This window comes from Polypterus senegalus, chromosome 7 (genome assembly GCF_016835505.1).
Source record: "Polypterus senegalus isolate Bchr_013 chromosome 7, ASM1683550v1, whole genome shotgun sequence".
Classification (NCBI taxonomy): domain Eukaryota; kingdom Metazoa; phylum Chordata; class Cladistia; order Polypteriformes; family Polypteridae; genus Polypterus; species Polypterus senegalus.
In genome coordinates this window covers 125,798,074-125,810,289 of record NC_053160.1, presented here as the reverse complement: position 1 = coordinate 125,810,289, position 12,216 = coordinate 125,798,074, and the positions used below count along the sequence as shown (strand labels likewise).

Here is a 12,216-nt window from a genome sequence, read left to right as displayed (position 1 = left end):
GTAAATATTCAGAACCTTTGCTGTGGCACTTAAGACTGTGGTTATCTGCATCCTATCTGCTTTAATTACCATTGAGATATGTCTAGTACTTGACTGGAGTCCACCTGTAGCAAACGGAATTGACTGGACATTTAGAAAGGCATACACCTATGTATATAAGGTCCCTGAATTTGCACTGCATGTTAGGACAAAAAAAAAAAACAAACCATGAAGTCCAAGGAACTCTGTGTAGACTTCCACCATAAATCTTCGGTGAAGAGTAGATAAGGGCAAGGGTATAAAATAATTTGTAAAGCTTTGAATGCTCCCAAAAGCACAATAACAATAGTGAAATGGAAGAAGTCTGGAACCATCAGTACTCTTCCTAGAGTTGGCCATCTGGCCAAATTAAGTTACCAAGCAAGAAGAGTCTTGGCCAGAGGGGTGACCAAGAGCCATGGTCACTACAACACTTCAGAAGTCCTCTGCTAAGATGGAAGAAGCTGTCTGAAGGATGACCGTCTCAGCAGCATTCATTAATCACATTTATGTGATAGCCAGCTTGGAGATTGTCAAATGACATTTAAAAGACTCTAAGAGCATGAAGAAGTATATTGTTCTGATGAAACAAAAGCTGAACTCTTCAGGTAGAACTCCAAGCACTATGTCTGGTGAAAACAAACACTGTTTATTGCTTGCATAATACCATCCCTATGATGAAGAAGGCAACATCATGCTATGGGGATGCTTCTCAGCAGCAGGGACAAGGAAACCAATCGGAACTGAGGGAAGGATGAATGCAGTCAAACAGTGAGATGTTCTTGAGTGCACACAACCAAAGACAGTTCACCTTTCTGCATGACAAAGACCAACGCATTGGGGCAAGACAACGCTGGAGTGGCTTTGGAATGAAGCTCTTACTGTCCTTGGTTGGCCAAGTCAAAAGCCAGACTAAAAACTTCTTAGAACATCTATGGAGAGATCTGCAAAGCTTATAGAGACTAACCCGAGAGACTCTGAGTTGTACTTGCTGCCAAACGGGCTTCTACAAAGTTCTGAATAGGGGTCCGAATACTTATATGATTGAAAGATTTCAGTTTTTTTTTTTCATTTTTAATAAATATACAAACATTTCTGAAAACATATTTTAGTAGTGTAAGTGTAGATTTTCATGCAAAAAATGAAAAAATTATCCATTTAAAATTAAATCTACAACAAAATAAAGTGAAGGAGTCAGAATGCTTTTTGAATCCACTTTATACATTTCTGAATATTGGAGTTGGAAAACCCATTCATCTGTGATGAAATTAACTCAAGAAACACTAGACTTTAAAACTAAGGCTTTTAGAAATAGATTCAGGAACCGTCCAATTATTCCAGTTCCAGCGCAGCTAACTTGGCAGCTAAGTGTCCAAACAGAATATCCTTCTCTGTGTAGAGATTAGTGTGACAGCAAACAAGTCTATTCAGTTTGCTGTCCGGGTGCAAGTAACAAAGTTTAGAAAATGTCACTTCAAATTCTTCCTAGATATATAAACTTGAAGAAGACATAAGAGACACTCAGATGTCAGAGCTGTTAAAGATATATATATAGTATATAGGTGGATAATTTTGCATCTCCATTGTTTTTCCATATTTTTTGGTGCAGAGACATTTCTCATACTGTAAATATCTCTCACAACTTGCCTTCCTTTCAGAAGCTTTAGTATCATTATGGCTCTTCTCAGTACTTTTGATCTCTGCAATCTTCTTCAAGTGTTGAAATATGAACAGATAAATGAAGAAAAAGCAGAGTGGGAAGTACCTGCTTTGAAACCTTAAGCCAGGTCTTCTTCAGCCTATAGATGGCACTACGATTGAGGGCTGACGTGATCTCCAACACCCCGTTGTAATTGTGTAGACATCGACAAATATCAGCCACTGCCACCCATTTCTCAATGGAGTTAGCACGAGAGCTGACATCAGCATGTGTCATGATCTGAGAGGCTACAAGATTACTCATCTGTAAAACATTTAAGAGAAGGGGAAGAAAGAGATTATAGAACAAACCATAGCTCTCATTGTTTAGCTTAAGTAATGGAAAAAAATAACTTTATATAAAGTAACTTTACAGTATTTGAATTTCAAGTACTAAGTACAAGTCAGGTTAAGCATTCATCTTTTTAAAACAAACAGAATAATGTGTTAATGATTTCATTTAATGTGTGGTCTTACATTTTATAATTGCTTCATGGATCTTTGTTATTTACATGTATTTATTTTGCTGATACTTTCATACTACAATTTGCAAGTGTATTGTTTATGTTTTCAAAGTTGGAAGATTAGGAGATTAGAAAAAGGGGCATACCCAGGAATTAGTTTCAGAGGGGACATACATGAATCATAGTTCCATCTCTGATCAGTCATCCTCCTGAGGCTATGTCTATGGCTAGTAATTCATTCACCCATGGTTATACTGACACTTCTTGCAGCACAAACGCACACTTATTACATTTTTTTCCTCTTTTGTGGTTCCCTTCACGCTATTATGGTTGAGTCATCTGCTACATACACTTTTCTTGTTCAGTTGTGGTTTGAACTGTGGTCAATGACACACTGAATAAAGCATGTGGGAGAAAAGAATGCCAAGAAATGTGCTGTGACAAATGTACAGAAGCAAACATTTGTGCATCAAGTAAAGGGTCACTGTACTGTGCAGTGTATAGTGCTACAAGCAAAATTTGACAAAAAAAAAAAAAACATAAAAGAAAGAGAACACACAAATGAAACCACAACACAAAACTATGTCAAATAAAGAAAAGCTTTACTGTGCAAGTTATAGTGGCACATCACATACCTACCTTTGCAAAAAGTCTAAATGTGCCGCCTGTTTATATGTCAATAATAACTGTTGCACGTTATTTGCCACTTTACCCTTTTGCCAGTGTTTATTTATTGGTGCTCTTTTGTCACACCATACTGGTACTAAAATATTAGTATTTACAAATACTACACGTGATGCTTACAGTGAAAAACATTACTGACCAGAGCCCTAATTTATCATTTATAAATGATAAATATAATACAAAGTTAACTCACTCACTCATTCACTCATCAACAAAAGCCCAGTTTCCTGTTTAGTTAAAAACTGAAATCTTGGCAGCATAGTGCATGTGGTGTTTGTAGGTATCCACAAAGAAAGGACACTTTGATCAATTTTTAGGGACAACCCCCACCCAATAGAAAAACGAAATCCCCCAAAATACTCTCATCAAAAACACTTTCACTAATTAGATCGGGGCGGCCGATACGTCGATCGGTAGTGCAGGTAGATCGCGTTGCATTAAAAAAAAATTTTTTTTAATGTTAGTCTATCATATATACTTCCTATGGCATTTGCCACTTGATTGATATACAGGGCGGTCAGTCTGAGATCTCTTTTCTTCTAACACACTGGTCATCCCGCACGCATGATCAAACGCGCAAGCTACTGCAAAACTCCGGCTTACTAAGTGATTTAGTTAGCCTTCCCATTTATATCGACTATATCGACTAAAGAAGGAATTTAAAAAAAATGATTGGTTATGGGCTGGATGTGGAATTGGAAGAGGATTTTTTTCTCTTACAATGTCACAATCGAAGTGCGTTTGTCTGATCTGTCAATCTATCATTGCTATTCCAAAGAAGGAAAATGTGGAAAGGCACTTTCGAACAGTTCATAAAAACTGACTTCCTTCCGAAAAGCGATCTGAGAAAGAGAAAGGAGAGGGAACTAAAATCGCAGTTAATCGGACAGCCGTTATTTTTCACTCGGCTGAATTCAAAAGCAAAGGTAGACACACCGAAGCATTGTTCCGGGTGAGTCACTCGATCATTAAGCATAAGAAGTCCTTCCAAGATGGAGAGATAAAAGATGCCTTCGTTGAGGTAGATGGCTAGGGAGAAATTCCTGCTGAGATTTCAAGACCCCTGGCCAGAGAAAAAAGAGTTTCTCCTTTTCATTAAACAGGCAGAATACAAGCAACTTAATAATGATCAATGGCCGCTAGACCAACATGTTGAATGAGCTTAATTTACAGCTGCAAGGAAAAGAGAAAACCATGGTCAATATGATTAGCTCAGTTAATGCTTTCAAACGAAAAATGCAACATCTGTCCTCAAAGCTACAGCGCCTTGATTTGGGGAACATCCTAAACTTCGTATCATAGCTGGAGATGCAATGAAAGGCATGTGCGCAACTTGACTGAATACTCTACACAGAGCAGATTGAAAATTATCTGTCAGACTTATCTAATGGAAAAAAAGTAACGATTCGAGTGTTGCCCAATGTAGTAAGAATAGCATTTATTCTTCCCAAATGTACTCAAGTAAATGTAAAAAGTATGGTGCAGTAAAACTACTCTGAATAAATAACTATATTTAAAGATGCAATGTCTACATGGCAAAACAAATAACAATTTACATAATGAAATGAACTGGTTAGTAACATTACATTAAGACCTTGGTCACAGGTCAGGTGGATGACCAAATGAACATTTTATTGACCTTGAGGCAACGCTATTTGATAAATATTTATATTATTTAAAATGAATAAAAGAAAAACTTGCATCATTGAAGTGTTGGCTGGTCCTCATAATGTATGGTGTTCGTTCATTCTTGTCAACCTTCATCCATCCCTGGCCAAGAAATTCCCTGAAAATGTAAAATACAACTTTAAGCTCTGACTAGCAGTGACTTTATTAGAAAAAGGTAGCCTGAGGGGTAATATGGGAAGGCTACACAAATTAACTTGGTTTTACAAAAGAGTCAGTTGGAGAAGAATGTCATTTTTCTTATGACTTACTACGAACTGTAATTTGACCTAATAGATAAATAATACATTGAAAATATGAAGCTGGGTTAAGGTGATTTGTAAGTTTCTGTCTGTTATAAAAAATTATCATTCTAATTCAACTACAATAGTATTTCTCAGATCAAGCTCCTTGTTACCACTAGTTATTCCTTCAAGTCAATTAGAAACAGTAAAAGAAAATTAGCAAATATTAACCAACACAAATATCAACAGCCAACTGGAAATTATGAAAAATGACTTAAGTTCAAAAGCATTTTCGATAATGGGACTTATATTCAGAAATTTCAAATAAGTACACAAAATTATGATTTAATGTCTCTGCTTTGAAATTTGCTAAACTTCTATAGTTCTTATCACAGTACCAGGGGATATCTCAAATAGATAATTCAATTTGCATATCAGTAAATTTACAGTGCTCAGAATTCAATTACTCTGATATTATGATGACAGTTTGCTCAATGACTACTATTACATTGTCTTACAATATTTTAATAAGGACAGGAATCTTCTAAGTTTTAGTGATTTGCTTATCTGAATGTTTCTGATTGTTTCTTAGTCTATCTCCTATGACTTTTGAGTCAGCCTATTTTTCCATATTTTCATTTTGTACTCTTCTGCTGGTGTTCTTTATACATATGATATATATATATATATATATATATATATATATATATATATATATATATATATATATACAGTCCAGTGTGCAAGTATTTAAGTTCAGTTTGTAACATATCCTTTGTGGCATATGACATTGTTTGAAAGACTACTTTTATTAAAAGCTCAACGTTATGTTTCTAGCATGTTGCTTATTTGCACACTAGGATGAGAACAAAGTTAGAAAGTTCATCCATCCATTATCTACCCATCATATTCTAACTACAGGGTCACAGGGATCTGCTGGAGCCAATCCCAGCCAACACAGGGTGCAAGGCAAGAAACAAACCCCGGGCAGGCGCCAGCCCACCACAGAAGGTAGAAAGTGAATAAGTGTAAGACAACAACAGAAATCTAAACATCCTCTGTGTGCCCACCTAAAAACAGAAATATTATCCTTCTTGCTTCCTCTTTCAAGTTTATTCTTCCACTCTTTAACAGAAATTAAAATTTGCTGACTAGATGTGTCTATATGTAAGTCTTTTATAAACTAATACGTCTTTGTCATTAAAACCGCATGTACTAGATTTCAACTTTCATTTTTCTGTCTCTTCAGGATTCTCTGAGATATATGAGTCTGAGGATTTCTTTGTCATAAACTATAGAGCTTCACATAAATTATATATTACTATGTTCTATTTTTGTTCTTGAGCAAACCTAATGAGAATAAAAGATAATAAATCTAAGTTACTAATAGCCTAACAGAAATTAAGCTAGTTATACCTCTATCAATTTTACTGCAGTGTCTCTTTTACCCACTTAGCCAGTTCCTTTCATGAAGCACACTTGGACAATTACTATTCACGTTATCTGTCACCTTTAAGGGTCAAATGCTCCTACAAACATTTATATAAAGGAAGGCATGCAGAAAGACAATAAAAAAAAATAAATACTCACTCATATGGGATGCTCCTGAACACAATGTGGTCAAGGAGAGTGATCTGCTCAGCGAGCTCCATAGCAGATAGGCTTTCAAAACATTCTGCTTTTGGATACTCTGCCTAAAGGTACAGAACAAATCCTTGTTAGTCTACCTATGAAATAAAGAGACCAACTTGTATTTAATTTGTATCTCTCTGTGCTCCCTTATTAGTTCATTTCAAAATAAGTCATATCCTGAGATTATTTATGAATTCATAATATTCACAATTCATTAATTATTTATTAATTCATCCTTGAAAGAAATTAATTATAAAAGATTATTTGTTTAATTACCACTTATTATTATCAAAATGCTCTTCATTGGGTACTACCAAAATACTGTCATTCAGTATTCATTCATTCCTTTCTCAAACATGTTTTAATGCATTGCATAAAATGGATACTGTCAGAGTCTATATAATACTTGAAATATTACATATATTGTAAAAAGGTAATACATCAATACACTCTATTTTATATCATTCAAATTTTATGCAATGTAAAATAATAAGCAGCCATGGCTAAGAAAGAACTTGATATTTACCTTAATTGCTAATAGTTTATGTTTAATAAGGTGTGATGGTTGGAATCTACTTTCTAAATAAGTCCAAGGAAGCAAAAGGTAAACAAGAATATTAACTTTATTGTACTAAATGACCTATAGGAAGGGAGAAACAGAGTAAGAAAAAAAAACTAGCTCCAAATCAAAGTAGGTAAAAAAAAATAACATTGTGCTTCTCCATTCCCTACAATACAAGTGTTCTTCCTTTATCTGTCTGGTAGGTTGGCTTCCCAAGTTGCTTACTGCTCCAGTACTCAAAATCAACTGCCATAAATGTGCCTCTCAATTCTAGAATCAATTTGAGTTTGGCACTGAGATGGCATTAAACCCCTTCCTGAGGAACATTCTGACTAAATCTGAATCACTTCTGGGCTGAGGGGTGGCAGTACAGGGATTGCAGGCTAGAACTGCCTCCAGTATTACCTACTGTATTATCCCTTTGCCCAGAGGACCTTTAGTAGGCCTTGAATGGCTGTAATCACTAAGCATTACAGTCTTCTGTCTGACTTCTTAAAGGGTCAGCATGATACCAAGAACTCTTTCCTGGTTTATCACCCTTGGCCTTACCCTCTCTTTGGCAATTGCATTCTTCTGCACAGGCTGCTTCTTTTTTCTCTCCTTCTCTCTCTCTTTTCTGTAAGGCTCATTCTGGTGTATGCAGCAAACAGACAGGGCACAATGTTCCCTACAAACACAGCTCTCATACAAGCATATACACTAGATCTCTCTTCAGAATGCTAGTGTGATTCACACTTTTTATCCTGATACCTACTCTGCCTTGTGCCAACCCAGTAATGTGCTTGCCCTAGCAACATTTTGCAAGCTAATCACTTCTTTGCACTATCTGCTCAATAAATGTAATTTTATGTGGTCACTATTCTAAAGCAGGGGTCTGCAAAGCTGGTCCTGGACAGTTTTTGTTCAACTGTTGCTGTTAAAGCACTCATTGTACAAGTTAATATTTTTCATGCTTTATTTTAGTTGTCACATTTGTTAATATTCAGCACCCTGAAAATTCTTATTTTCACCTTAAACAGCTGCATCCACTATTTTTAATTGCTGCTTATCTATACTAATAAAAGGCAAAGCCCTCACTGACTGACTCACTGACTCATCACTAATTCTCCAACTTCCCGTGTAGGTAGAAGGCTGAAATTTGGCAGGCTCATTCCTTACAGCTTACTAACAAAAGTTAGGCAGGTTTCATTTCGAAATTCTACATGCAACGGTCATAACTGGAACCTACTTACGTATATATATACGGCAATAGCCTGCAGCTTGGTCGCCATGTGAGGTGGAGTTGCGTCCCTCATCGTCACGCCTCCCACATAATTGAGTGCCTGCCCATATAAGGCCATCTGTCAGCAGCAATCCAATAGACACGCTGCCGCTAAATATTCACGGGTGAAGGATTGTGCTTATGCAAACGAAGAGTTAAAATTGCTGTAACGGAGTTAGAATTGCTGGTGAAGGACTGTGCTTATGTAAACGAAGATGAGATGGTCAGTGATAGAATAGTGTTTGGCACAAACTTTTAAGTGCCGGGTCTGAGCTAACATTAAATAAAGCCGTGGACATCACAAGATCGCACGAGATAGCACAAGCACAGCTGAGAACCTTTGATGCATGTACTTCCAGCGGCTCACGTGAACTGACTTTGCAGGACTGGGAAAGGTAAACCCGTGCATGCTGTGTGTGATGTCTCAGATAAAGAAGAAGACGAGCTGCTTATTGATGCAGTAGGAGGACTGGGCGGTCTCATGGTCTGGAATCCCTACAGATTTTATTTTTTTTCTCCAGCCGTCTGGAGTTTTTTTGTTTTTTCTGTCCACCCTGGCCATCGGACCTTACTTATTCTATGTTAATTAATGTTGACTTATTTTTATTTTTTACTGTGTCTTCTATTTTTCTATTTTCCATTTTGTAAAGCACTTTGAGCTAAATTTTTTTTGTATGAAAATGTGCTATATAAATAAATGTTGTTGTTGTTGAAAGGAACAACCCTCTGACGCTGAACAAGCCTTTGTACACATATCAATAGGAAAGCAAGGTGTAAAGCTTAAGTTTAAATTACGTTTATAGATACGCTGCCGCTAAATATTCGCAGGCAAATCCACAACTTAATACCGGGAATGCCTGTTAAACATCTTAGATTTACGAGTACCGATTTGGGTAGTGAACACTTCAATGAATGAAACCTGTTATCTTTACAATGGTTGAAAACAAAGATGAGATGGTCAGGGATAGACTAGACAAACACGGAATGTAAGTTGAACACAACACATCCTCCAAATACGAACCTGATTGAAAGAAATAATGATAATCAAATCCTTGATGACAGCAACACTCATAACAGTCACAAAACAATTACATTGACAATCATGTTACGTTATTTTTAAAATGTTTCCTTTTCTTTTTCATAACTTCTTTGACACACTATTTCTCCGCTGCGAAGCGCAGGTATTTTGCTAGTTAGCAATAAGATACACATGACAAAAGACCCAGCAAGTGCTCTGTCTAACTTGTTTCCATTTACACCTGTGTGTATTTATTGTGAACTGTCTGTTTTAATAAAATATTTGGAAATGGAAGAGAAAAAGAATAAAAGACTGAGAATTATTAATCTGACTCAGACTACAAATCTTTTGGATGATATCCATCTATCAATTTTCTTAACTTGATTTTTAAAAGCCTTGGAAAGATAAAAATCCACAATTTAAAAATGACCTGATATTGCAGAATGAAAACAGTAACAGGCCATACAATTAAATAAAATCTGTTATTGGCAAGTATTGATTTAAAATTAGGTATTCATATTAGAACAGAAACCTGCAGTCAGAGCTAACTTTGCACGCCTCTGTTCTAAACTATTATCCATTCACAGAAATTGAATTTGTGAGAAACGTTGTTGGAAAAAGATAAGAAAGGAGATGAACTTGTCAAGAAGAAGCAAAACACTTAAATGTGTGACTGAGAACTTTTACAAAAGATACCTTATTTCTATTTCCTATGTTAAAACAGCCTGTTATGTTATAAGTAAAATCAAATAAATAAGTGACATGCTGCCACAATGCACATATAGTACAAAGTTTATAGTACTACAAGCACACTTTGTTGCAACCCAGAAAATCACCCAACCCCACAAGCTTCTGGGTGCAAGGTTTTTGCAGGCACATTTTGCTATATCATTCCAATTTTGCTGTGATTTTCACTTTTGAACTTCACTCCAACCCTTTGCTTCTGGGTTCAAAGTACTATTATATGTGAGAACTGTAATATAGTCTTATGACCTTCAAAAGGCAAATGGTACGATAGACGCAGGACTTAGATTTATGTGCCCCAAGCTAATGAGGTTAGAAACATGTCTAAATATATATAAGGTCAGACAAAAAAGGTGTTTACAGAGAGAAATAAAACTTAAGAACGCTTTTAGTCATTGCCATGAATTTAAGCAACTACAAGATAAACATCACCTGGTAATCAGCACATATATTTGATGTGTTTGCTGATCTTCGTCTGCTTAAGCCAATGTCACATTAAATGACTTTGTGTTATGGGGTAGGTTAGATTTGCTGACCTCAGTTGCTGATCTTGTCACTGCACCATTTCAAGTTACATGGTTGATTAATGTGACATGGGCTTCAGTTTTCAGTCGAGTGCCAACTTTCCAGCACCTCTTTTTCTGACAGTCAAAAGCATGCTGCCTGACAGAGCTGCTGCTGTGCCAGCACTGTAGGAAGGGCTAATGGCTGTGGCAAGTTCAGCCACAATTTTTGCCCTTTTTTGTCTTTTTTTCCATTATGTTTTAACGTGTAAAATATGAGATATGAGACGTACTGAGCTTCTCTTCTGTTTGTGAGGTTTAAAACCACATGGTCTTTATTCGTACATTCTGTGCATTATACTTTCAGATGAGCAGCTCTCCTGCACATACAGCCCACCCCTCCTAAAATCAAACAGGTTTTATCCTAGGGAGCAACAGACTAGTTTCAGTGAGTCATTGGGTATGTCACATTAGGTCAGGGGTTCTCAAACTCGGTCCTGGAGACCCCCTGTGGCTGCAGGTTTTTGTTCCAACCAGATTCCTAATCAGTGACAACACCTGATAGCACTGGTCTCATTTAATTAGCTGGTAGTATTTATCTTTTATTTTACATTCAGAAAAGCACAGCTGCATGATTTTTACATTTATAAGAAACTTGGAGCTATGGATTTAAATGCTTAACTCTCTTTTTATTATATTTCGCCCTTTTCTGTGCATTTTGCTCCCTTCATTGAATCTTAATAATGACATTTAAAAACAAGCAGAGCAGAAACCCAAACAAACAACACTCAATCGTGAAAGGCTGCAACTACTTTAGCGTCAGCCTCACAAAGTAGTAAATAACAGATTAATTAAACAATTAGAACACCTAGAAAAGTAGAATGACAATCAAGATGAAAATACTGTTAAAAAGAAAAAAATACATATAACTGCTTAGTACATTTTAATACTTTTTTTTTTTTTTTACCAAACTTAGTTTTCTAATTTGTATATTGTTCCCAAAACAGGGAATCTGGGAAACAACAGTTCACTTAATTAGCCCAGGAGTCCAAACAGGGGCTGGTTGGAACAAAAACCTGCAGCCACAGGGGTCCCCCAGGACCGAGTTTGAGAACCCCTGCATTAGGTGATCAGCTTCACAGGAGCCAACTGCTTCCAACTTGCTAAGATAATGTAAATGAAGGTTAGGATTGAAAATTGCTGGAAAAGTCACATAATATGAACTACATGATGATTCAGGTTGTATGGTGTAAATTGTCACATTATATTTGCTTTATGGCACTAGGTATTTATTGCTTAAAAGTTCAAACTTATTAAGCCTGCTTTCCCACTTGCACATTTACACTGTTCTATTGGATAATATTCATAGGTGCAAGTGCTTTTCAACTGGGAACTGTATATCCCAAAAGGCAAGTAAGTGTAAAAATAGGTGGATGAAAGTAGCGACGGAGGTATAACATATAACTATAGGTTTATCTGTGCATTTCTAATGGGATTTCTGTTTTAAGGAGAGGATACCCCAAAGCCTTTCCAGGATAAAATATGGTGTCTGGACAAACACTAGGTTGAGACAGTAGTTCAAATGTATAGAGAGGCAGTATGGGTAAAAAGAGACCTTGAAACATATTTGAAGAAGCCCTGGTTTTGGATAACTTGGATGGGACAATAATGCAGTGTTAACAGTACTACATAGTTCATTTGTATGGCATCCTAAATCTACTC

General features: G+C 36.3%; 1 protein-coding gene across 3 annotated transcripts in view; it reads right to left on the bottom strand.

Annotated features, from left to right (window-relative positions):
• The window catches only part of rasgrf2b (Ras protein-specific guanine nucleotide-releasing factor 2b), a 536,042-nt gene that overhangs the window by 14,654 nt on the left and 509,172 nt on the right, over nt 1-12,216 (bottom strand). For all 3 annotated transcript variants that reach the window (XM_039759265.1, XM_039759267.1, XM_039759266.1), the window contains 3 exons: nt 6,365-6,468; nt 4,566-4,650; nt 1,784-1,981 (listed from right to left, as the gene is read on the bottom strand). In XM_039759265.1, coding sequence (XP_039615199.1) covers nt 1,784-1,981; nt 4,566-4,650; nt 6,365-6,468 — 387 coding nt within the window. The remainder of the gene's footprint in view (nt 1-1,783; nt 1,982-4,565; nt 4,651-6,364; nt 6,469-12,216) is intronic.